The sequence below is a fragment of the Gorilla gorilla genome, chromosome 2 (genome assembly GCF_029281585.2).
Source record: "Gorilla gorilla gorilla isolate KB3781 chromosome 2, NHGRI_mGorGor1-v2.1_pri, whole genome shotgun sequence".
Lineage (NCBI taxonomy): Eukaryota > Metazoa > Chordata > Mammalia > Primates > Hominidae > Gorilla > Gorilla gorilla.
In genome coordinates this window covers 119,242,066-119,268,676 of record NC_086017.1, presented here as the reverse complement: position 1 = coordinate 119,268,676, position 26,611 = coordinate 119,242,066, and the positions used below count along the sequence as shown (strand labels likewise).

The 26,611-nt window shown below is 40.5% G+C and overlaps 2 protein-coding genes and 1 long non-coding RNA gene across 14 annotated transcripts in view; 1 reads left to right on the top strand and 2 right to left on the bottom strand.

The window, feature by feature from the left end:
• LOC129532720 (uncharacterized) overlaps positions 1-12,200 on the bottom strand; it is an 83,243-nt gene extending 71,043 nt beyond the window's left edge. The window contains exon 1 of the long non-coding RNA XR_008678587.2: positions 12,104-12,200. This is a non-coding gene — a long non-coding RNA (uncharacterized lncRNA). The remainder of the gene's footprint in view (positions 1-12,103) is intronic.
• The window catches only part of MYH15 (myosin heavy chain 15), a 173,182-nt gene extending 158,430 nt beyond the window's left edge, over positions 1-14,752 (top strand). For both annotated transcript variants that reach the window (XM_031009296.3, XM_055383530.2), the window contains 5 exons: positions 1,829-1,999; positions 4,686-4,790; positions 8,977-9,072; positions 10,026-10,160; positions 12,196-14,752. In XM_031009296.3, the coding sequence (XP_030865156.3) occupies positions 1,829-1,999; positions 4,686-4,790; positions 8,977-9,072; positions 10,026-10,160; positions 12,196-12,210 (522 nt within the window). In that variant the 3' untranslated portion in view covers positions 12,211-14,752. The remainder of the gene's footprint in view (positions 1-1,828; positions 2,000-4,685; positions 4,791-8,976; positions 9,073-10,025; positions 10,161-12,195) is intronic.
• The window catches only part of HHLA2 (HHLA2 member of B7 family), a 149,247-nt gene continuing 137,367 nt past the window's right edge, over positions 14,732-26,611 (bottom strand). For 3 of the 11 annotated variants that reach the window (XM_063704007.1, XM_063704008.1, XM_019023562.4), the window contains 3 exons: positions 17,964-18,011; positions 17,207-17,271; positions 15,482-16,507 (listed from right to left, as the gene is read on the bottom strand). In XM_063704007.1, the coding sequence (XP_063560077.1) occupies positions 16,487-16,507; positions 17,207-17,271; positions 17,964-18,011 (134 nt within the window). In that variant the 3' untranslated portion in view covers positions 15,482-16,486. Of the gene's footprint in view, positions 16,508-17,206; positions 17,272-17,963; positions 18,012-26,611 lie in introns of all 11 variants that reach the window. The other 8 variants (XM_063704011.1, XM_055383539.2, XM_063704012.1 and 5 more) reach the window with 5 other exon arrangements.

The following is a 26,611-nucleotide window of genomic DNA, read 5'->3' as shown; positions in this document are numbered from 1 at the left end:
TAAGCCACTTTTCATTTGTGAATCGATACATCTAGTGTCTAGAAACAATTCTTTCTGTGTTTCCTTACAAAAAGCTATTTTTCCTAGGGTCTATAACAGTTTTATGATGATGATTTGGAAAGAATGTTTAATTCACTTATTTTTTTTACAACCTGTACTACTGCTTGAAGAGCAAAATCAGGTTGGTAAAAAAGGGTTTCAGGGCTGCTGTACTTTCCTTATTTTCCAGTTGATGATGGCAGTGATTTTCCTAAATAATGTTGAGCTCAGAGTTGACTGCCAGCTTTGGCGCACCTTCATAGGGACTGAAAAAAGGCCACCCTCTGGGCACCCCCTGTGGGCAGATGCAGCACTTCTCTCAGAGGGCATGGTTAGCAGAAGGTACCACTGGGAAAAATATGTTAGTGGAGGGGGAGGTTTGTGTGTGGCAGATTCAGCTTTGAAGGTCCCAGAGCTTGCAGAGTGGGGCTTGGGGTTGGTTTCTGTCTCTGCTCACCCCTTCTCCATCAAGAGCTTTTGTGCAGCCCATCAAATGCACAACCACATGCAACAGCCCTGATCCTCCCACATGAAGGGAAGCAGATTCCCCCGCTAAACTAGGAGACAGGTCATTTGATTATATTTTACATTAGTCACTTTAAAATTCAAAGGAAGTGAAGAGCTTGTATCTATATTTGCTCAAGTTATTTAACACTTGGGGAACTAAACAAAACCATTGCACCAAATCCCAACCACCTAATCATTGTAGAATCCAGCCCCCTCTAAGAATGGGCAACCATGCCTATCACTCATCCCTTTTGTATCAAGGCAGGTATTCTGATCTCTGAGGAAAACGAGGTGTGTGAAATCTTGAAGATGTTTGATGGCCAAGGGAACAAATATGTATAACATTTATGAAAATCCACACAGGTAGAAAGGAATAAATTAACTGCTTCTGTTTGATAAACATATGCAATCATATATTATGAAGATGCTCTCTGCTTAATCTTGCCTTGATAAGATTTTCTTGACAGTGTTGAAAAGTGAACTCATCTCTGACCCCAGCCTCCAAGACTCCCACAGTTTAGCTCTGAGTCCCAACCCCACATCACAGAATGTAATTCATTCTTTGCCCTCACCATCTGCATAGAAGTCTCACACTTAAATTCTGCAGATGGTTGGTAACCTGATAGACAGAAAAGCTTGGGCTGTGAGGGCCATGTTCTTACATTAAATGTACCTGGAGATTCTCAAAACAGTTCTTAATGATTGCATTGAGACACCAAGCCCTTGTACACATAGCCAAAGCCAAGAGCAGGCTTCACAATTAACCTTTTTCATGCCAGATTATTGGCAGTGAGAGCATCTGTTACTGCCAAATTCCTGGAGCCAAACTTGTTTGTGTAGTGAATCACAGAATTATAGAAGTGAGATGTGAAAAGATTTTTGTAGGCACTTCTCCATATCTTTCCTGGTGCATTAATGTGACACTGGTTACTTTATTCAATAATCAATCATCCCAGTGCTGTATTCAATTAAAAGCCATTGCTTCAGTTGGTCATCTTTCTTTTAATACAGGTGTTGCATAATAATGTTCATATGGTTCTTCATCTTTAGTCTGTTTCCACCACTCCTTACCCTGTTCTCTCCTGTAGCTACTGCTGTGTCTATTGCCTTACTGTTAACAAACTCGAGGGTGGTAGTGGTTAGGGAGATTATAATGGGAAGAGATCACATACATAGAGGCAAGGCATGGCAGCCAGTCAGACCAGGAACTAAAGATCATGGGTAAAAATGTTAAGATCAATTGACTGCTGAACTAGCTCAGTCCCTTTTTTTAACCCCCTAGGCAGCAAACTTGTCAGAAGAACTGAAGAAGAAGCAAGATACCATTGCCCACTTGGAAAGGACAAGAGAAAATATGGAGCAGACAATTACAGACTTACAGAAAAGGCTGGCTGAAGCTGAACAGATGGCCCTGATGGGGAGTAGAAAGCAAATCCAGAAACTAGAATCCAGGGTAGGAGTCTGGGTAATCATGAGGGCTTGACAGTCCCCAATTCAAGACCTCTTTGTCCTGGAATGTGACACTAGATCTACCCCCCAACACACATACCCTTTATCACTTTTGCTTTTAGCACTTTCAGATATTTAAGAGTGTCAGATCTCAATATATGCATTCATTCTTTGCTTGACTTTGGGTGAGCACATAGGACTTTCCTTGGACTGGATGAAATCTGCCTTCCCTCTTGCTAACTAACATTGCAGCCCTTCTTGCTCACCTCACCAGCTCCAGGCTCTCACTCCAAGGCTACCTGGTGTTTCCAAACACACCCCTGGCAGTCTTGTTTCTGTGCCTTTTCTCCCATTAATTCCTCTGCAGAGAATGCCCATTTTCTGACAGCCAGAGAAAGGAGAGAGAAAACAACTAAATCAATGATCAAGAAAGACTTAGAGAAGATACAGTAAGGACTGACAGAAATGATGTAGTATCTGCCTTCAGGGAGCTTAAAAATGAGTAATAGCATCTTGAAAATAAGATTTGTAAAATTATTGAATCAATTTTAATGACTACAGACAAGGCATATGATAAATGCTACAAGAATGGAAAGAATATTCAACTAGGATTCAATTGTTCAAAAGGGCCTCTTGTTCAAAAGGTATCACCTTTGCACGTTTATGGTATATCCATACAATGGAATACCCATGTCCATTTCGGGTACCTCCATACAGTCATACAGTGAGGGCAATGTGGAAAGCATATACACCCTTTTGTTCAAGAAAGTGGGAGAATATGAAGGTGTACACATTTGCTTATATTTTCAAAATGAAATGGTAACAGGATAAATCAGAAAAATAAAAATGGCTATCTATGAGAGGATAACACAGAGATGACAGTTGGACCCTCCTAATGTACCTTGTTTAGTTGTTTTGATTGGAAAATCATATAAATCATTTGCATACTTTATAATTAAAAAAACAAGTTTAAGTCAAAGAAAAAAACTCAGCAGTCTCTAAAATTTTAACACCAATGGAAGCAAATGAAGTTAATGATATATTAAATTGGGGGCATTAAACATACACAAGTAAGAATTATTCTCAGTGACTTTTAAACATAATGTTTTGTCCATACATCCCTCAATATAAGGACAAAATAACAAAAGAATGGCAAAAACCATGCATTTATAACTTCAAAATACCAACATTTAATTGCTATTAGCAGTAAGTTTATCCAATGACATATATAAGAACCAAGATTTTTGGTATAAGAGAAACGGCATATAGGTATAAAATTTAAAAGTATGCATTTTTCCCCTAAAAAATACATGAAACTGGTTTTTCCAACTGAGTTTTAAGATTGCCAGGTTTTATTTTCACTTGCTGTTTGTTCACTATTATGGCCTAGAACCAGTGATAACTCAGTAGCAACGACCAGCAATGAACTCCTTAATATCAGATAATACTAAGGAATTATGGTTAATATTCTTAAAGACACAACCATGATACCATCATTACCTATTAGAATGATATCCAATAGTATTTACAGGTGGAATTACATAATGTCTAGGATTTGCTTTAGTAGAGCAGTTTTTCCCCAAGGTGTTTTAATCACTTTAATCCCCCACAAAAATTCCTAAGGAGTGCTTAAAAAAAAGTAGAGGGGCCTGTAAGAGCTCACATCCCAACAGACAGAACTGTGTGTCAGGTTCCTATATGGCAGGTATCAGAAGATTGCTTTAAATGGGCTTCATCCACAAGGAAGTCTCACACTTGCTCCCCTCCCTTCACGTTGCACCTCTCTGAGGAGGTACAGGAGGGAAGAATGGCTCCAGTGGGGAGTAAGAGGTGGGGTCAGATGTGCTAGGCACATTCTTGCCTCAGGGCACTGGCCTTCCCGTCCTCAAGAAGGCCCCTTGGAGAAGGTGGCATTGGCATCAAGGAGAAGGCAGGAAAAGAGGATATCTGGGCAAGAGCCCCCTAGGCAGGGGGAGCAGCCAACATCAACTCCCTACTCCCTCTCCTGCCTTATTTCTCTCTATGGCACTTATCTCCATCAACATAGCCTACATTTTACTTTGTTTTGTCTGTCTGCTTCCCCTCATTAGAACGTATGCTAATTCAGGGAAGAGATTTTTGTTTGTTCTGTTCACTGCTCTATTGCTAGCACTGGGGTGTGGTATGTAGCAGGCACCTGCGTTGAATGAATGTTAAGCTCATTTGTGTAACTCTATAAGGCTGCAGGCAGTTCAAGCAGGACTGGAGGGTTGTGGGTGACATACATGTGACATAAACTCAGCATCTGATTTCTTTAGAGAGTCAGAGCTGAACGTAGGGAAAACAGCTTAAGATTAGGTAGTATGTTGACCAAATCCTCAAATGGGCTACACATTGCTTACTCTCTATATTTACATATACATTCATACATACACTTTGGGTGTGGTTTTGTAATTCAAGAGAAAATCTTCTCATATCTGTGCGAATTAGCCTTTCACATATTTCAGTCTAAACAGTTCTTTTATGAATCCATAAAAGATCTTACTTTTGGCAAGAGAGTTTTCCCAGAGACACTGTCCTGTTTAAGCACCAAAAACAGTGTGTGCATGTTCCCTTGACACTTTGCTGTCTTTCAAATGATTGTGCCAATCAGCTAATAGAATGCCAGCCTTGCTGGCAGCATCTGGTCTGAGGTCACATTTTGGTTGCAGGTTCGTGAACTGGAAGGTGAACTGGAGGGTGAAATCCGTCGCAGTGCAGAGGCCCAGAGGGGAGCCCGCAGACTTGAGCGATGCATCAAAGAGCTGACCTATCAGGTACTCCAGGAAACCATTCGCTGTTTGTCTGGCTGGGCACTACCCTGCAGAAAAATATTCCTTCAAGCCTGAAATGGCCTTCTGGGACTCCTGCCGTTCTCTCTTCATCTTTGTTCTCCTTCAGCAGTAGACACTGACTCACCCTCCCAGAGCTCCTGTGCTATTAGTGGTTTGGATCCGTCTCTTTTCAGAGCTCTCAGGAAACAAAATGTGAGCGGCAAGTTGCAATTAGAAGTGAAAAGCTATTTATACCATCTGGATTTTTTCACACATAGTGTTTGCAGTGCTTTCATAAAGATGCCTTCCTGTGAGTGGCTGAGTGAGAACAATGTGTAAATGAAGTTAATGGCAGAGGCTCGGGGTGGCTACCCAGCTGGCAGGTTACATGGGATGCTGACTCAATTGCAGCGGGGGGCATTTCCACTCCTATTTTCTGGTTGCACAAACACTCAAGGCCACTGAGGACACTGTTGCTGGTGCCAGGTGGAAACAAAATACTAAAGAGAGACCTCTGAAGCTTTCTGAATCTAACCTGTTGACTAACATTGGTCTCAAGCAATAATTGAAAAGAGGTGGGCAGACTTCTTACAAGTGACTAATGCATTTCTAAAGTAAAAATATCATCATCTACATTTTCACTTTCAACCATTGCTTCCCTTTTCTTTCTAATGCAGTCAACATAGATTCTCTGATGGCAGAGGCACTGTATTTTTCTCCCCTCTAGGGTCTGGCATCCTCCTATCACACAGTAGATGTGTGATTTCCACTGTTGAACACAGATGCTAAAAGTCACTTTCCAGCCCTCTCACACTGCACATGATAGCTTGTTCCAGCTATCTCACACTGGACAGTAAGCTATCTCACACTGCACGATAGCTTATCCCAGCCCTCTCACATTGCACATGATAGCTTATTCCAATACAAAGGCAAATTCATTTTAGGCACCCATTTTTACAGCTTCTTTGACAATGCCAATGCAAGATCTGCTAGTCCTGATTCTGGTTCCTGAGGCTGAGTTGTTAAAGATGTCAAAGTCTTCTTCCCTTGCAGCAGGAAGGATAGATAAGAAAGCACAGCACTTCAGAAGCATCATCTTGGCCTAATTAAGATGAAACAAGCTACTTGCACAGCTCTTTTATTATTAAGCGGTTCCTTTTGTAAGATGAGTTAGTCTGACACTTCTTTAGACCATGCTAGGTATATCAAAGCCACTGAGAAGTGGGCCCATGGTAGGTGTGGCTAAGTAGGTAAACACCTTGGGAACTTAAAAGTTTGCTATTCTACTTTGAGGAAGGTGGAGAAGCCACCCATGTTGATGGCGTGAAATGCTGCTTTAATGTCTGGATTTTCCTTTTTATTTTCCCATTGATTCTTCTTCTTGTTTTATTCTGTAAACAACTTCATTATAGAACAAAAAACCAAAGTTATATTTTTTTTGGTTTTCATTGTCCCAAGGAATGCATTCTTGTTCTATTGTGTCTTACCTTTGTTTCTTCATTGTAATAATCCTAGTGTTTCTCATGTACTAGAATGAGGTACATTTATTAATTTCTTCAAAGTGTCTGCAGAATGCTTAGATAGGCCTATTTTCTGCCATCAAATCAGCTAATATCCTTAGGCTAGACCCTGTAAGTTTAAAAAGACATTAGAGGACACTCCACATTTCCTGGTACTTGGTTTTGAAATGTTCAAGGTTAACGCTGAGTCATCTCAATCATCAAAATAACCACCAGGACAAGGAGGCAGGGTGTTTGGTGATAGCCCATTCCTAGGTGCAATTAAAAATGTCATTTTGCAAGGGACACAAATATCATTTTCTTAGGAAAAGTCCTCTGGGAAGATTCTGCTACTGGAAAGGAGTCAAGTGTGGTCCCACTCCATGACAGTTCTATGGCTGGTCCCCATGCTGCATTTATCCTATCCTTTATATCCCCTTAGCATTTGGAAACTTGTCCTATTTTCTCTCTCCAGCACCTAGAAAAATGTGCTATAAAGCAGAACATAAGATTATGTACTTGTAACTGCTATAGAAGGTCAAGATAGTTCCTCTGCCCCTCACTCTCCACCCATCTACTCGGTTCTACCATCAACTGCCTTCTACATCCAGGAATCTGTATAGATATTATTTAATCTTTACACATCTAGTCAAGAATGTAGTATCATTTTTAGGGATAAGGAAATACAATTTGGTTAAGTTGCTGTGTTGAGAGGGTTCTCTAGGAACCAAATGCCAGGATAGAGTTAGATGTACAAGAGATCTATTAGAAGTAACATCTATGAAGGATGAAGATGCAAGCAAGCAGGATGGGGCAGAGACGTGAAGGGAGAGGCTGAGGGAGGAAGAGGAGAAGGGAAGAGCGTCAGACTGTAGTGCAGCTCTGGGCAAGTCTCCAGCACAAAGATTGCCCAGAAAGGACTCCCATGTTGGGCAGAAATGGCCAGACACTAGTGACTTTGCTATGCCCAGCTCTTGCCTGGGGGCTGCCTGGGAAGTGTGTGCCCTCAATGCTAATGCTGTGGCAGGTCCCAAAGCCACTGCAGTTGGAGGTTATCAGGTGACTGCACTTCTCACAGCTGAATGTCAAGTTCTTTTCTTGATAGGAAATCTAGGACGTGCATAGCCATGGTCACCAGTTACTCAATGCCCTAGAGCTGAGATGGGAACCTAGGCCTAACATCAATGGCTTTGCCTTCCCATGTGGGAGGGACATCAGTAACATCAGCAACCACTTCTAGCTTTTTTCAGTTTTCTTCTGTGTGGCCTCCTTTATGACCAATTTACTCTCTTCTCAGTAAACTGATTATTAGCAATTAAACCTGTGTTGATTTTATAATTTACAGTAAGCACATAATGCTATGAGTCTTTTGAATTTTATAAACCTGACAAGTTGAGGGATAGGCAGATAAAAACAAAGAAGGGATTTTATTTGAATCAGACTTGTCTCAGTTCCCCAACTAGGTTCTTTCATATATATTCATCCCTGCCTCCTGATGGTTAAAATTAGTAATTATTAATATATCTACTTTTACATCGTACTTTAAGGTGGTGGTGTGTGTGGCAGGGGAGCATTCCAGATGATGAGAATAGCTTGGCTAAACCTAAGGAGGACAGAGTAAGCAGGGGAGCTCTGGGGAAACAGGAGAATGTAACCTGGTTGGAGTGGGTTCGTGGTGGTGAGGGGAATGGAAGGTAAGTAGGGGGAACATTAAAGCTGCCAAAAAAGTTCATACTTGATGGAATAGGTCAAATGGAGCCAGAAAACAATTTTAAGCAGTAGTAGATCTTTCTTGATTAAATCAGCTTCTCAACCCTGAGCAAATTGAGATATTTTCTTCCTTTGAAAAGTACAATAGCTCCAATGTGGAAATACTCCAGTTAAAGGGGCATGAGGAAAGAGGGGGCAGGCAGACCCCTATCTACCTGCCTGCCTCTAGCCTCCTCTCTCTCTGGAATACCAAAGGCTCTGCAGAGCACAGTTGAGAAACATTATCCCACCAGATTTCCTTTCTTCAGCCCAAGGCTGGATTGTAATTGAGGCAATGAGAATGGGCACACCATGGTCCCCACAGCTTCTAGAATCTTCCCTGCTATCTCTGCATCAGAATTCCAGAAAATTTATCTTTTCTATAGTTCTATTACTCAAAACCAAGAGTCAATTAGAAAGTTCAAAGGAATAGTTGTTTTGATTGGGGAGCAATTGGTTTTCAGTTTTGCATATGTGGCTTTTATAATAATGCACTTCATTCCTGCTAAATAAAGATACAGCTTTTTATTTAGCTATAGCTAAAGCTATTGCTGTTCTCGTCATCTGAATGCACCCCCACTACCACCACCTTAAAGTAAAATATAACAGTAGATAATTCACTACTAATTTTAAGTATACAGATATAGCTTCAGGCAGATATAGCTTGGTTGAGCTGGAAAGACTGAAGACCCAAACTGAACCTAATGGGTTTAACTCCCATTTCAGCAAAGGTTGGTGGATCAGGACAAATGACTGTTAGTACTGACAGTTCTATTTATCAATTTCTTGGAACTTGGGTGAGTTAAACCCATTGTTAAAATCACAACTCTCAGATGATGTTTAATAAAGTTCCCTAATCCTTATTTCCCCACATGAGACTACCCCAACGTAGACTGCTGGATCCTCTGAATCACCTTCCCATACATGCCTATGTATTGCAGGCAGAGGAAGACAAGAAGAATCTGAGCAGGATGCAAACTCAGATGGATAAACTTCAGCTAAAAGTGCAAAATTACAAGCAGCAAGTCGAGGTGGCGGTGAGTGCCTTGGGAAGTTTCAGCCTCATGGATTTCCCAGTGTTGTTTTGATTAAGGGAGATCTGTGACCCTGAGCTCAGCAAGCAGCTTGTCAGAGAGGGCCTGCTCAGCTTAGAGTCTGCTCATTCTCAGTTTTTTTTCTCAAGTTAGAATTCTCACCCATGGCAAAAATGTGTGTGGCTTTTCCCTCCAGGAAGCCAGAGCTCTCTCCTTTACCTTTGTGGTTTCACCCAAACAGGTACACAACAAGAAATGAGATAGGTAAAAGCAGAGTGTCACGCAGGGAAGGCCAGTTTTGGGCAAGGTAGTCACCCTGGGGCCTCCCTCATCCCAAAACCTTGGGTAAACATAAACATGGTTCACAGTATTTGTTCTTGATGATCCTGGGTAGGGTTGTGGACAAAACCACCATAAATTGAAATGTACTTGCCATCCCTGGGTCACTATCTATAACTACAGGGAATGTAATTGATAAGTGTCATATATATTGATTTATCCCTAATATTAACTCTTGAGGGGTTTTGATTATTTCAATGATTTGGCCTAAAACACTACCTGTTCTAGCCCAAGGTCTAATAATTACCTGTTGACCCATATAATTTTAAAGACAAGTCCCCTCTACCCAGGGGTAGAATAGGATGTTAAACTCATGACAAAATAGACAACTGTGGTTATTCTAGCACATTTTCAGTCTGTGAGAGCTTTACTGCATCCAGTTGATGAAAAGTGCCACCTAGGTTCTGAATTTCCAGGGAACAAAAGTTTTAAAAAAATGGATCTTATACCTGCTAGAAAGTCTGAATCCTAATATATCATACCAAAATATGATATCCCATTCAATACTCAGAAGTTTAGATTCTTTTCACATTATTCAACTTTCTCATGTCAGAGCAGAAAAAAAAAAAACACCTGACTATATAGGCATGGAGATTTCTTTTTTTTTATTTTTATAGGAAACACAAGCCAATCAATACCTTTCCAAGTATAAGAAACAGCAACATGAGTTGAATGAAGTGAAGGAGAGGGCAGAGGTGGCAGAATCTCAAGTCAATAAACTCAAAATTAAAGCAAGAGAGTTTGGGAAAAAGGTATGGCAGATATTCAACTCTGTTCTAACTCTTCAATCATGTTTGTTTAGGGCTGATGTCATTGCATGGACCAGTATAACAAGAAATTTGTTTTTCTCCTTAAAAGCTTTTAAAAGATAAGAACAAAGGGTTCCAATAAAATCTTCCCATGTTTGCTAAATTATACTTGTCCTGGTAGATGAAATGCTAAGCATTTGAGTGACATGCACATTGTATTTACACTTTTCAAATGCTTACTTCCATGTTAACTTGCAGGATCTAAGATTTAGGGCCTGGATTCATTTTTGTGTAAAGTAGTCAGGAGTCCATGGAACAAAGTTGATTTTAAAAAGCACAGATGGATCGGCTCAAAATTCGGAGTGAACTCTCTCCACAGTAGACACATACATGACTTTGTACCATATCAATTTGGAGTCCAAGAGGGAAGATGTTTAAAATTGAGACAGTGAAGGAAAACAAATACAAGAGTCTTGCTTTGTAGTTCTCTGCTTTATATTCCTGATTCTGCCCGAAAACACAGAGAAAGGATCTTTCTATGTCTCTTTGGTCCACGAAATGGCTCTTCTAATCTAATGGTAGAGGCCATTGCCCTGATTTTACTGGTAGAGTGACAAAGAACAATGTGCTAAATGTTTGGTAGGGTCAGGTAGTCTTGGCTTCCTTGTTGAAATTTTCCCAGGAACACACAGTTTTTAAACGAGGTCTAGCTTTAGGAGAAAGGAATCAAAGGAGATTGGATAATGTGGTATTAGCTAATAGATTGCCTGAAATCACTGAGCATAGCTTCTGGCATAGATAGGCACCATCACTTCATTATTATTATTATTTTTTTAAACGTGGTGCATCACTAGCCCTCTTTCTCTGTGTTTTCGGGCAGAATCAGGAATATAAAGCAGAGAACTACAAAGCAAGACTCTTGCATTTGTTCTCCTTCACTGCCTCAATCTTAAACATCTTCCCTCTTGGACTCCATATTGACATGGTACAAAGTCACACGTGTCTACTATGGAAAGAGTTCACTCCAAATTTTGAGCCGATCGATCTGTGCTTTTTAAAATCATCTTTGTTCCATGGACTCCTGATTATTTTATACAAATGAATCCAGGCCCTAACTGAATTACTAGTAACCCTGCAAGGTAAGTTGATAGGGTTGCCAATAATATGCATAAATACTACCTTAAGGGAGGTCAAAAGCATCTCTTTTGAAGGAGAGCCTAAGAGTTGGTTATATTGAATATACTTAGATCTAAATATAAGAAATATGAATCATTGAGAGACTCCAGAAATTTTTTACTGATGCCTGAATAGCTGCCTCAAGGATAAGTCCTATGCGAGAGGGCCAATTAAGTGGTTTGAACTTTGGCCTCAATTTGAGAAGTGTTGTGGCACTGGATTTAAGGTCTTCTCTGCAGAGCCCACCAGCAACCCCATGTAATGACTTGTTTAGGGAGGTGCTTCCCATGTGCTGCAATTGCATTCAGCTGCAGGAGGTCGAAGGGCCTTCAAAACAGATGCCATGCATTCGACTTTGTCACAGTTATTTTCAACAAAGAACAGAGTGAGTGAAGTAGAAATTGCTTTTGAGAGGCCAAAGAGGAATAGGAAAACCTTCCTTGGCAGTGCAATGACTAATTGTTTCCCCTTCACAGAAGAAAAGCCAAAAAATCCTCAACTGTCATATGCACAAGGAAGAGGTTTGCTGATAGAATTCTGTGTCAGGGCTGGGGAGCAAACTGGTGATGTGGATGCAGAATCTTTCTCCTTATGGGGTTGGCAAAGGGGGGTGCTGCCTTCATTGGCAAGACAAGGCAGGCAGAAAATTGAGAGTGACCGAGCATGCCCTTGGGGTGAATTACCAGGGTCTGCTTTCTATAATGCAGATAATTGCCTCAATTCCCTGCCTCCCTTTGAAGTTAATGAAGAGTTGGCTAAGGCCTGCTTACCTCTGGAAAGGACTCAGCTTGGTTCCGGGCATGTGTTCCACTGGTGAAAATCACAGGAAATTCACAGAACACACTGACATTCTGTTTTTCAGGTTCAAGAAGAATAGCATCCCCTGCTTTGAAAGGACAACAGCTGGAGAAGTACAAGGAAGGTGCTGTTTCATGGCCAAAAACTTAGGTTTCATGGAAACATTTTTTAAAACATGTTTAAATTGCTTTTCACACCATATAAACAAGGCAATTAGAAAAATAATTAAAGGGAATATCATTGCTTCCACAGTTAATGGGGATTTTTTGATCCTCAAATGCAAGTAAACTACCTTCTAATGCTTCACATGACAGATTAAATAAATGGAAGAACCTTTTCAATTCTGATGTTTAAAAAATGAATAAATACTTGATCCTTTGTCCATATTTCCTCTTAATGGGTAGGACTCATAGAAGATGTCCTTAGACCAATCACGCTTCATGGGGACTAGGGCATGTTGGTGAATGGTTTTTACTAAAGTTAGGCAACTTTGGCTTGATTCAACCCTAAATCTATGAATGTATATTGTGAGCCAGCAGTGGTAGAATGGAAGTCATAAGATCTCCTCAGCATTGTGATATAAATATAGCCATAGTTAGGCAATTTGAACATGTAGGCAAAACTCTCCTAATCAACACACATGTAGGCTATATGCTGGTACATGCTTTAAACATGGAGGTAACCCCACACAAGACATTCAGTGACAGGTGATATGCTGGATTTGTGCAGTACCGATTTGGCTCAGCTGGAGGAACATGTCCCGGAATTCCTCTCTCTCATGGTTCTGGATTGGAGTAGGTCATAAAGAAATTTGCATTAATTTGATCAGCAGCTATTTTATGCTCATAAGGTCAGTGTACAGACCCAAGCATGGTGACGGCTTGAAAATATGACTCCAGGCCAAAAAGGGGAGCTAGAAGAGACCAGAGACAGCTCCCTGGACCCAGAGCTCTTCCAGCTCCTGCCAGCCTCCTCCTTCAGCTTTGCAAAGTACTGGCCAGGTGTGTGTGTGCAGCTCCATGGCAACCAGCATCAGCTTTTCCTGAGATCACACACAGCATTGCAGTGGAGGCTGTGAGACAGACATGGGTTCTGTTTGTTCTTATGGACTTCCCTTCATCCTTGCTACATGCAGAGTCGACGTACAGTGACTTCAGGCCCAGAACCAGATGCAGAGGGAACAGCCTGGCCTAGACTTCTCCACCAGCACCCACAATTGTGTAAGGCTGAAGCTCTATAATAAATCTTTATTCTGTCATTCTCTGGTTCTGCCTCCCTGATCCAACCCTGACTCATATGGGTAGCTTGAAGATTAATTCAGGGACTCAGTGGTATCAGAGGACCCAGGTTCATTCTTGTCGGAATATCTTGTCGCCGTAAGAGGACTTCAGCAGTCCTGAGCATTTTCTCCCCATACGATAACCTGTCTCTTCTTAAAATGGAGAAACACTTTCCCAGAAACAGACCTCTGGAATAATTTTCCTCATACCCTAGTGAGCAGATTTCTTTACCTGCTTATGCTGAACCAGTCTAGTGGCAAGAGGACTGCAATTGTCAGGGTTGGCTCAGACAGATCAAGGTGGATGCTCTTGAAAAATCAGGGTACCATTTTGAGCAAGGTGAACCAAATTTGAGTTTTGTGGTTGGCGGAGAGGGATGCACAGCCACAGAGTGAACTAGCAGGTATGTGTGTCGGGCTGTATCCAAAGCAGTCGCTCCTTCTTACCATCAGTCTCAACGCAATGAGAAAACAACATGAAACATTTAACATGGAACTTTTCTAGGGGTTTTTTTTTTCCTGGAATAGTAATTTTTTAAAACTTCAGTAAAAAATAAGTTTGGAATTATCCTTTAATAAGCCAATGTTTATATTCAGGAAACATCTCTATATCCCAAACCTTTTCTTAGAAATTTGCTGTTGTCATATTACCAGTCCTGAAGTCAGGATGCTATTGTTTCTCCACACCCCAGGCACATAATCAGTAAAGTCAAACTTCAGCTTGGGGATGCATCCAGTTTTGTTATTAAGTATCATATTCTCTCACTAGGACACAATTTTTAAAAAGGAACCAAGGCTAGGGGGAAGCAGAGATGGTAGACACTTAAATATTATCTCAATGGAGTTTTTCTTCACAGTGGAATTTTTTTAAAAGATATCTAAAAGTTATATTTATTTTTTTTTAAAAAATTTACTAAGTTCTGGGATACACGTGCAGAACATGCAGGTTTGTTACATAGGTATATGTGTGCCATGGTGGTTTGCTGTACCTATTGAACCGTCCTCTAGGTTCCCTCCCCCGCCCCCCACCCTGCAACAGGCCCTGGTGTGTGTTGTTCCCCTCCCTGTGTCCATGTGTTCTCATTGTTCAGCTCCCACTTATGAGTGAGAACATGTGGTTTGGTTTTCTGTTCCTGTGTTAGTTTGCTGATAATGATGGCTTCCAGCTTCATCCATGTCCATGCAAAGGACATGATCTCATTCCTTTTCATGGCTGCATAGTATTCCATGGTGTTTGTATCACATTTTCTTTATCCAGTCTACCATTGATGGGTATTCGGGTTGGTTCCATGTCTTTACTATTGTAAATAGTGCAATAAACATACGTGTGCATGTGTCTTTATAGTAGAATGATTTATAATCCTTTGGGTATATACCCAGTAATGGGATTGCTGGTTCAAATGGTATTTCTGTTTCTAGATCCTTGAGGAATCGCCACACAGTCTTCCACAATGGTTGAACTAGTTTACGTTCCCACCAAGAGTGTAAAGGCATTCCTGTTTCTCCACAGCCTTGCCAGCATCTATTGTTTGTTTGACTTTTTAATAATTATCATTCTGACTGGAATTCTTAATACTTTGCTATTTGTGATAACCCATCACAACATTGTAGCAAAAACAGAGTTAACTACATACAAGGATAGGATTGTGAAACTGAGGTCAGATGATAAAATTGGACCAGGTGGCAGTTACACCACAATTCAGAATTTGCTTTCTCTTATAGAGTTGAAACCTTGATCGACTAAGAAGTCACACAAAAGCCTGGTTATAGTGACAAGTTCACAAGCATTAACATTAGACTGTTTCTTGTATGTAAATTGATGACTAAAATTAAGGGAAACAGATTAGGTTAGCTGAGTTCTCCCTTCTCTTGCTTAAAAATTTATATGAAAATTAAATTTATTAGAAGATTGATTAGCAATATGCCAATTGAGCCAGAAGAGTTCAAATTATCTTCATGGCTAGTCACTCAACTATGCAAGCCTTGTGTGGTCAAGTGTAACCTAACTTCAGAGATTCTTATGTTCATAGTTTCATGCGCATCCATGTGAAGAGACCACCAAACAGGCTTTGTGTGAGCAATAAAGCTGTTTATTTCACCTGGGTGCAGGTGGGCTGAGTCCAAAAAGAGAGTCAGCGAAGGGTGATGGATTATCATTAGTTCTTATAGGTTTTGGGTTAGGCGGTGAAGTTAAGAGCAATGTTTTGCGGGCAGGGTGGATCTCACAAAGTACATTCTCAAGGGTGGGGAGAATTACAAAGAACCTTCTTAAGGGTGGGGAAGATTACAAAGTACCTTCTTAAGGGTGGGGGAGATTACAAAGTACATTGATCAGTTAGGGTGGGGCGGGAACAAATCACAATGGTGGAATGTCATCAGTTAAGGCTATTTTTACTTCTTTTGTGGATCTTCAGTTACTTTAGGCCATCTGGATGTATACGTGCAAATCACAGGGGATGCGATGCTTGGCTTGGGCTCAGAGGCCTGACACATAGGGCCCTTTTCCCTAGCAATCTTAAAGATACTGTCTTAGTCTTTGGTGTCCTTAAGATTCATCCCAAATCGAGTTGGTTACCCTGATACAACCATTCATATAAAACTAGACTAAAATACCTTGTCAAATCAATCATCTTGGTTTCCAGGCTCTGGTTTTTAACCTTTCCACTAAGGTGACTTTGGCTCTTACCTGTTCTCTCACCCATTATCAGTTGATCAGATTGGGAATCAACCCCTAGTGATGCATTTCTTCCAGATTCTTAGTGGAGAGCTCACTGTAACCTCCTGGGCTGACTGTAACAGAAATGTAAATGAATGAGACAGTTCTTTTCAAAGTTAAATTGGAATCCTTAACATCCAGGCATTTATGCTCAATGCAGGTAGTGGGTCAGTGAATGATGTCTTGAAAAGTATGTCTTGAAAAATAAATGTGATACCAGAAAATGGTTACAACTCTTTGCAGTGGTAGAATTGTCTGGTCCGACAGGCCATTGCCTGGAATTGTGGTGAAGAAAGAGGAGATGAAGTCACTGGATATTAAGGATGCAGGTCATGAGTTGTCACAGTCTTCTCTCATTTCCTATACTTTTCCTGAAAGAGGCTAGAACCAAGAAAAATAGACTCTAAATGTCTGTTGTTCAAGTCAGAATAACCATTTATATATTAAATATTTAATGATAGTAGTGTTTTGGGGTGGGCGGCAAAAAGCTTTAGTCTATTGCTTGCATCTGAAATTAAAGATCCATGAGACCATTATAAAATAAGTCTGAGTCTTATCAGTTAATTTTAATCTCCCTACTAGCTGTTTCATGGTTTTTAACAGTGGAAAAAACAAGTTTACCACACTCCTGGCCCTTATTTATACTCTGATTAATGGAACACGTAAATACTAAAAGGAATGCAGTAAAAAGGAAGTATACAATCAAACTATAATTTGCAAGTGAATTATAGTTGTGTTTCTTTCCACTTGTATACAATCCCATGTTTCATGCTTCTATCATAAGAATAAGTACATTGGCTCACCCTCATATGCACAATGCCATTGGAGATCTTCTCTACAAATAACAATAGGAGACAAGAAGAACAACCATGTATTTAAGCAAGTAGAGCCTGTTTAATTATAGACATTGGGAAAAGCCTAATTATATTTTTCGTGCTATATTATCCTGCAACCCCTGCTGCTGTTTTTTTTTTCTGTATAAAAGTCTTGCTTGATGATATGTGAGTCAGAACTTCAATTACCCTTTTAAAGAAGCATTTTTATACTGTATATGGTTTGATAAAGGAAATAATGCCTTACCACATTTTCTTCGCCATTATCGGGTGCACTGGGACAGTGCTCACCAGGAGGGACACAATATCTTTCTACAGGAAAAAAAAGAGAACTTAAAAATAATTTCTTTGCAAACACCAAAATTCTCCCTTAGTCCTATCTCAATATAATCATGTTATTAGAATCATCTGAGTTACTCTCCCTTCATATCTTTAACAAACAACATGAAAAATGCATTCAGTGTAAAAACACATCATCAGAAGCAGCAGTAAATGTGTATGGTTGATCCAGGTGCTCCAAAGCGGGGGAATAAAGGCAGTTCAGTCAGCTCAGCAATTCCTGGCTCCTTGTGATCCTTGGCCTGGTTCCTACCAACTGCTAACAATGGAAATGTCATAGCCAAAGAGGGGATGAGAGTGATGGTTACAGAAAAAGGGATATGTCATTTCTCAAAGAAGGCTTCCTTATGGACTTCCCTAAAATATGGCCCTTTAATACATATCTTAGACAAAGTACATTTTAAAACAGCAATAGAAAAGGGAATTTAAAAATAAAACATATGAACCACAGTCATGAAACTACAACCAGGGAGCTGGAGCTAGCAAAGGTTTTGTGGCTTTTCATATAACAGCTTCAAATATATTTTCAGCCCATCTCACTGCAGAAGTATGGAATATATCTATTTTTTTAAAGTGGCCAATACTGTGACAGAGTTTTTGCCGATATCTTTTGACTGCTCCTCCAGAACCAGAATCCATTCTTCTCTCAGACATGGGAGGCTGACCTTGGGCTCCATCAGCAGGGTGTCTGCTCCTCCTGGCTTCTAGCTGGGCTATAGATCAGAGACAGGGAAGAGTGAAATTAGGTATTTACTCTCCCAGCTGTTTCCCTGTAAGGTCACCTTGGTATGGCTCTGTCCTTCAATTGAAAGTCACTCTCTGATTCTTTGAAGGGTTTTTCGTGTCTCTATCTCCTTCATTTCTGCTCTGATCTTAGTTATTTTTTGTCTTCTGCTAGCTTTTGAATTTGTTCGCTCTTGCTTCTCTAGTTTTTTAATTTTTTTTACTTGATGTACAATTTATTTTTATTTTATTTATTTATTTTGTATTATTATTCTTTAAGTTTTAGGGTACATGTGCACAACATGCAGGTTTGTTACATATGTATACATGTGCCATGTTGGTGTGCTGCACCCATTAAATCATCATTTAGCATTAGGTATATCTCCTAATGCTATCCCTCCCCCCTCCCCTACCCCACAAGAGTCCCTGGTGTGTGATGTTCCCCTTCCTGTGTCCATGTATTCTCATTGTTCAATTCGCACCTATGAGTGAGAATATGTGGTGTTTGGTTTTTTGTCTTTGTAATAGTTTGCTGAGAATGATGGTTTCCAGCTTCATCCATGTCCCTACAAAGGACATGAACTTATCATTTTTTATGGCTGCATAGTATTCCATGGTGTATATGTGTCACATTTTCTTAATCCAGTCTATCATTGTTGGACATTTGGGTTGGTTCCAAGTCTTTGCTATTGTGAATAGTGCCACAATAAACATACATATGCATGTGTTTTTATAGCAGCATGATTTATAATCCTTTGGGTATATACCCAGTAATGAGATAGCTGGGTCAAATGGTATTTCTAGTTCTAGATCCCTGAGGAATCGCCAGGCTGACTTCCACAATGGTTGAACTAGTTTACAGTCCCACCAACAGTGTAAAAGTGTTCCTATTTCTCCACATCCTCTCCAGCACCTGTTTCCTGACTTTTTACTGATTGCCATTCTAACTGGTGTGACATGGTATCTCATTGTGGTTTTGATTTGCATTTCTCTGATGGCCAGTGATGGTGAGCATTTTTTCATGTGTTTTTTGGCTGCATAAGTGTCTTCTTTTGAGAAGTGTCTGTTCATATCTTTTGCCCACTTTTTGATGGGGTTGTTTTTTTCTTGTAAATTTGTTTGAGTTCATTGTAGATTCTGGATATTAGCCCTTTGTCAGATGAGTAGGTTGTGAAAATTTTCTCCCATTCTGTAGGTTGCCTGTTCACTCTGATTGTAGTTTCTTTTGCTGTGCAGAAGCTCTTTAGTTTAATTAGATCCCATTTGTCAATTTTGGCTTTTGTTGCCATTGCTTTTGGTGTTTTAGACATGAAGTCCTTGCCCATGCCTATGTCCTGAATGGTATTGCCTAGGTTTTCTTCTAGGGTTTTTATGGTTTTAGGTCTAACATGTAAGTCTTTAATCCATCTTGAATTAATTTTTGTATAAGGTGTAAGGAAGGGATCCAGTTTCAGCTTTCTACGTATGGCTAGCTAGTTTTCCCAGCACCATTTATTAAATAGGGAATCCTTTCCCCATTGCTTGTTTTTGTCAGGTTTGTCAAAGATCAGATGGTTGTAGATATGTGGCATTATTTCTGAGGGCTCTGTTCTGTTCCATTGGTCTATATCTCTGTTTTGGTACCAGTACCATGCTGTTTTGGTTACTGTAGCCTTGTAGTATGGTTTGAAGTCAGGTAGCATGATGCCTCCAGCTTTGTTCTTTTGGCTTAGGATTGACTTGGCAATGTGGGCTCTTTTTTGGTTCCATATGAACTTTAAAGTAGTTTTTTCCAATTCTGTGAAGAAAGTCATTGGTAGCTTGATGGGGATGGCATTGAATCTATAAATTACCTTGGGCAGTACGGCCATTTTCACGATATTGATTCTTCCTACCCATGATCATGGAATGTTCTTCCAGTTGTTTGTATCCTCTTTTATTTCATCGAGCAGTGGTTTGTAGTTCTCCTTGAAGAGGTCCTTCACATCCCTTGTAAGTTGTATTCCTAGGTATTTTATTCTCTTTGAAGCAATTGTGAATGGGAGTTCACTCATGATTTGGCTCTCTGTTTGTCTGTTTTTGGTGTATAAGAATGCTTGTGATTTTTGCACATTGATTTTGTATCCTGAGACTTTGCTGAAGTTGCCTATCAGCTTAAGGAGATTTTGGGCTGAGACGATGAGGTTTTCTAGATATACAATCATGTCATCTGCAAACAGGGACAATTTGACTTCCTCTTTTCCTAATTGAATACCCTTTATTTCCTTCTCCTGCCTGATTGCCCTGGCCAGAACTTCCAACACTATGTTGAATAGGAGTGGTGAGAGAGGGCATCCCTGTCTTGTGCCAGTTTTCAAAGGGAATGCTTCCAGTTTTTGTCCATTCAGTATGATATTGGCTGTGGGTTTCTCATAGATAGCTCTTATTATTCTGAGATACATCCCCTCAATACCTAATTTATTGAGAGTTTTTAGCATGAAGGGTTGTTGAATTGTGTCAAAGGCCTTTTCTGCATCTATTGAGATAATCATGTCATTTTTGTCTTTGGTTCTGTTTATATGCTGGATTACGTTTATTGATTTTCATATGTTGAACCAGCCTTGCATCCCAGGATGAAGCCCACTTGATCATAGTGGATAAGCTTTTTGATGTGCTGCTGGATTCGGTTTGCCAATATTTTATTGAGGATTTTTGCATCAATGTTCATCAAGGATATTGGTCTAAAATTCTCTTTTTTTTGTTGTGTCTCTGCCAGGCTTTGCTATCAGGATGATGCTGGCCTCATAAAATGAGTTAGGGAGGATTCCCTCTTTTTGTGTTGATTGGAATTGTTTCAGAAGGAATGGTACCAGCTCCTCCTTTGTACCTCTGGTAGAATTCGGCTGTGAATCCATCTGGTCCTGGACTATTTTTGGTTGGTAAGCTATTGATTATTGCCACAGTTTCAGCTCCTGTTATTGGTCTATTCAGAGATTCAACTTCTTCGTGGTTTAGTCTTGGGAGGGTGTACGTGTCGAGGAATTTATCCATTTCTTCTAGATTTTCTAGTTTATTCGCGTAGAGGTGTTTATAGTATTCTCTGATGGTAGTTTGTATTTCTGCGGGATCAGTGGTGATATCCCCTTTATCATTTTTTATTGCGTCTATTTGATTCTTCTCTCTTTTCTTCTTTATTAGTCTTGCTAGCGGTCTATCAATTTTGTTGATCTTTTCAAAAAACCAGCTCCTGGATTCATTGATTTTTTGAAGGGTTTTTTGTGTCTCTATTTCCTTCAGTTCTGCTCTGATTTTAGTTATTTCTTGCCTTCTGCTAGCTTTTGAATGTGTTTGCTCTTGCTTCTCTAGTTCTTTTAATTGTGTTGTTAGGGTGTCAATTTTGGATCTTTCCTGCTTTCTCTTGTGGGCATTTAGTGCTATAAATTTCCCTCTACACACTGCTTTGAATGTGTCCCAGAGATTCTGGTATGTTGTGTCTTTGTTCTCATTGGTTTCAAAGAACATCTTTATTTCTGCCTTCATTTCATTATGTACCCAGTAGTCATTCAGGAGCAGGTTGTTCAGTTTCCATGTAGTTGAGCGGTTTTGAGTGAATTTCTTAATCCTGAGTTCTAGTTTGATTGCACTGTGGTCTGAGAGACAGTTTGTTATAATTTCTGTTCTTTTACATTTGCTGAGGAGTGCTTTACTTCTAACTATGTGGTCAATTTTGGAATAGGTGTGGTGTGGTGCTGAAAAGAATGTATATTCTGTTGATTTGGGGTGGAGAGTTCTGTAGATGTCTGTTAGGTCCACTTGGTGCAGAGCTGAGTTCAATTCCTGGATATCCTTGTTAAATTTCTGTCTCATTGATCTATCTAATGTTGACAGTGGGGTGTTAAAGTCTCCCATGATTATTGTGTGGGAGTCTAAGTCTCTTTGTAGGTCACTAAGGACTTGCTTTATGAATCTGGGTGCTCCTGTATTGGGTGCATATATGTTTAGGATAGTTAGCTCTTCTTGTTGAATTGATCCCTTTACCATTATGTAACGGCTTTCTTTGTCTCTTTTGATCTTTGTTGGTTTAAAGTCTGTTTTATCAGAGACTAGGATTGCAACTCCTGTGTTTTTTTGTTTTCCAATTGCTTGGTAGATCTTCCTCCATCCCTTAATTTTGAGCCTATGTGTGTCTCTGCACATGAGATAGGTTTCCTGAATACAGCACACTGATGGGTCTTGACTGTTTATCCAATTTGCCAGTCTGTGTCTTTTAATTGGAGAACTTAGCCCATTTACATTTAAGGTTAATATTGTTATATGTGAATTTGATCCTGTCATTATGATGTTAGCTGGTTATTTTGCTTGTTAGTTGATGCAGTTTCTTCCTAGCCTCGATGGTCTTTACAATTTGGCCTGTTTTTGCAGTGGCTGGTACCGGTTGTTTTTTCCATGTTTAGTGCTTTCTTCAGGAGCTCTTTTAGGGCAGGCCTGGTGGTGACAAAATCTCTCAGCATTTGCTTGTCTGTAAAGGATTTTGTTTCTCCTTCACTTATGAAGCTTAGTTTGGCTGGATATGAAATTCTGGTTGAAAATTCTTTTCTTTGAGAATGTTGAATATTGGCCCCCACTCTCTCCTGGCTTGTAGAGTTTCTGCCGAGAGATCAGCTGTTAGTCTGATGGGCTTCCCTTTGTGGGTAACCCGACCTTTCTCTCTGGCTGCCCTTAACATTTTTTCCTTCATTTCAACTTTGGTGAATCTGAGAATTATGTGTCTTGGAGTTGCTCTTCTCGAGGAGTATCTTTGTGGCGTTTCTCTGTATTTCCTGAATTTGAATGTTGGCCTGCCTTGCTAGATTGCAGGATATTATCCAGGAGAACTTCCCCAGAATGTTTTCCAACTTGGTTCCATTCTCCCCATCACTTTCAGGTACACCAATCAGATGTAGATTTAGTCTTTTCACATAGTCCCATATTTCTTGGAGGCTTTGTTCATTTCTTTTAATTCTTTTTTCTCTAAACTTCTCTTCTCGCTTCATTTCATTCATGTCATCTTCCATCACTGATACCCTTTCTTCCAGTTGATCGAATCAGCTACTGAGGCTTGTGAATTCGTCACGTAGTTCTCGTGCCTTGGTTTTCAGCTCCATCTGGTCCTTTAAGGACTTCTCTGCATTGGTTATTCTAGTTAGCCATTCATCTAATTTTTTTTCAAGGTTTTTAATTTCTTTGCCATGGGTTCGAACTGCCTCCTTTAGCTCAGAGTAGTTTGATCATCTGAAGCCTTCTTCTCTCAACTCGTCAAAGTCATTCTCTGTCCAGCTTTGTTCCGTTGCTGGTGAGGAGCTGCGTTCCTTTGGAGGAGGAGAGGCGCTCTGATTTTTAGAGTTTCCAGTTTTTCTGCTCTGTTTTTTCCCCATCTTTGTGGTTTTATCTACTTTTGGTCTTTGATGATGGTGACGTACAGATGGGTTTTTGGTGTGGATGCCCTTTCTGTTTGTTTGTTAGTTTTCCTTCTAACAGTCAGGACCCTCAGCTGCAGGTCTTTTGGAGTTTGCTGGAGGTCCACTAAACAGGTCCACCCAGACCCTGTTTGCCTGGATATCAGCAGTGGTGGCTGCAGAACAGCGGATACTTGTGAACCACAGATGCTGCTGCCTGATTGTTCCTCTAGAAGTTTTGTCTCAGAGGAGTACCTGGCCGTGTGAGGTGTGAGTCCGCCCCTACTGGGGGATGCCCCCCAGTTAGGCTACTCGGGGGTCAGGGACCCACTTGAGGAGGCAGTCTGCCCGTTCTCAGATCTCAAGCTGCGTGCTGGGAGAACTACTACTCTCTTCAAAGCTGTCAGACAGGGACATTTAAGTCTGCAGAGGATTCTGCTGCCTTTTGTTTGTCTGTGCCCTGCCCCCAGAGGTGGAGTCTACAGAGGCAGGCAGGCCTCCTTGAGCTGTGATGGGCTCCACCCAGTTCTAGCTTCCTGGCCGCTTTGTTTACCTAGTCAAGCCTCAGCAATGGTGGGTGCCCCTCCCCCAGGCTCATTGCTGCCTTGCAGTTTGATCTCAGACTGCTGTGCTAGCAATGAGCGAGACTCCGTGGGCGTAGGACCCTCCGAGTCAGGCACAGGATATAATCTCCTGGTGTGCCATTTGTTAAGTCCATTGGAAAAGCGCAGTATTAGGGTGGGAGTGACCCGATTTTCCAGGTGCCATCTGTCATCCCTTTCTTTGACTAGGAAAGGGAATTCCCTGACCCCTTGTGCTTCCTGGGTGAGGTGATGCCTCGCCCTGCTTTGGCTCACAGATGGTGCACTGCACCCACTGTCCTGCACCCACTGTCAGGCACTCCCCAGTGAGATGAACCCGGTACCTAAGTTGGAAATGCAGAAATCACCCGTCTTCTGCGTCGCTTACGCTGGGAGCTGTAGACTGGAGCTGTTCCTATTCGGCCATCTTGGCTCCTCCCCCTGTGAATCTCTAGTTTTTTTCATTGTGATGTTAGGGTATTGATTTTAGGTCTTTCCTGCTTTCTGATGTGGGCATTTGGTGCTACAAATTTCCCTCTCAACACTGCTTTAGCTGCATCCCAGAGATTCTGGTACATTGTGTCTTCATTCTCATTGGTTTCAAAGAACTTATTTATTTCTGCCTTAATTTCATTATTTACCCAGTAGTCATTCAGGAGCAGGTTGTTCAGTGTCCTTGTAGTTGTGTGGTTCTGAGTGAGTTTCTTAATCCTGAGTTCTAATTTGATTGCATTGTAGCCTGAGAGACTGTTATGATTTCCATTCTTTTCATTTGCTAAGGAGTGCCTTACTTCCAATTATGTGGTCGATTTTAGAATAAGTGCTATATGGTGCTGAGAAGAATGTATATTCTGTTGATTTGGGGTGGAGAGTTCTGTAGATGTCCATTAGGTCCACTTAGTCCAGAGCTGAGTTCAAGTTCTGAATATCCTTGTTAATTTTCTGTCTCATTGATCTAATATTGACAGTGGGGTGTTAAAGTCTCCCACTATTATTGTGTGAGAGTCTAAGTCTCTTTGTAGATCTCTAAGAACTTGCTTTATGAATCTGGATGCTCCTGTATTGGGTGCATATATATTTAGGATAGTTAGCTCTTCTTGTTGCATTGATCCCTTTACCATTATGTAATGTCTTTGTCTTTTTTGATCTTTGTTGGTTTAAAGTCTGTTTTATCAGAGACTAGAATTGCAACCCCTGTTTTTTTTTTTTTTTTTTGCTCTTCATTTGCTTGGTAAATATTCCTCCATCCCTTTATTTTGAGCCTATGTGTGTCTTTGCATGTGAGATGGGACTCCTGAATACAGCACACTGATGGGTCTTGACTCTTTATCCAATTTGCCAGTCTGTGTCTTTTAACTGGGGCATTTAGCCCATTTACATTTAAAGTTAATATTGTTAAGTGTGAATTTGATCCTGTCATCATGATGCTGGCTGGTTATTTTGCACATTAGTTGATGCAGTTTCCTCATAGTGTTGTTGGTCTTTATATTATGGTGTTTTTTTGCAGTGGCTGGTACTGGTTTTTCCTTTCTGTATTTAGTGCTTCCTTCAGGAGCTCTTGTAAGGCAGGCCTAGTGGTGACAGAATCCCTCAGCATTTGCTTGTCTGTAAAGGATTTTATTTCTCCTTCACTTATGAAGCTTAATTTGGCTGGTTATGAAATTCTGGGTTGAAAATTCTCTTCTTTAAGAATGTTAAATATTGGCCCCCACTCTCTTCTGGCTTGTAGGGTTTCTGCAGAGATATCCATTGTTAGTCTGATGGACTTCCCTTTGTAGGTAACCTGACCTTTCTCTCTGGCTGCCCTTAACATTTTTTTCCTTTGTTTCAACCTTGGAGAATCTGACAATTATGTGTCTTGGGGTTGCTCTTCTCAAGGAGTATCTTAGTGGTGTTCTCTGTATGTCCTGAATTTGAATAGTGGCTTGTCTTGCTAGGTTGGAGAAGTTCTCCTGGATAATATCCTGAAGTGTGTTTTCCAACTGGGTTCCATTCTCCCCATCACTTTCAGGGACCCCAATCAATCACCAGTTTGGTCTTTTCACATAGTACCATATTTCTTGGAGGCTTTGTTCATTCCTTTTCACTCTTTTTTCTCTAATCTTGTCTTCACACCTTATTTCAGTAAGTTGATCTTCAGTCTCTGATATCCTTTCTTCTGCTTGATCGATTCGGCTATTGATACTTGTGTATGCTTCACGAGTTCTCGTGCTGTGTTTTTCAGCTCCATCAGGTCATTTATATTCTTCTCTAAACTGGTTATTCTAGTTAGCAGTTCCTGTAACCTTTTATCAAGGTTCTTAGCTTCCTTACATTGGGTTAGAACATGCTCCTTTAGCTCAGGGGAGTTTGTTATTACCCACCTTCTGAAGCCTACTTCTGTTAATTTGTCAAACTCTTTCTCTGTCCAATTTTGTGCTCTTGCTGGAGAGGAGTTACAATCATTTGGAAGAGAAGATGCATTCTGGTTTTTTAAATTTTCAGCATTTTTGTGCTGGTTTTTCCTCATCTTCATTTATTTATCTACCTTTGATCTTTGAGGCTGATGACCTTTGGATGTGGTTTTGTATGGGGGTCCTTTGTGTTGATGTTGATGTTACTGCTTTCTGTTTGTTA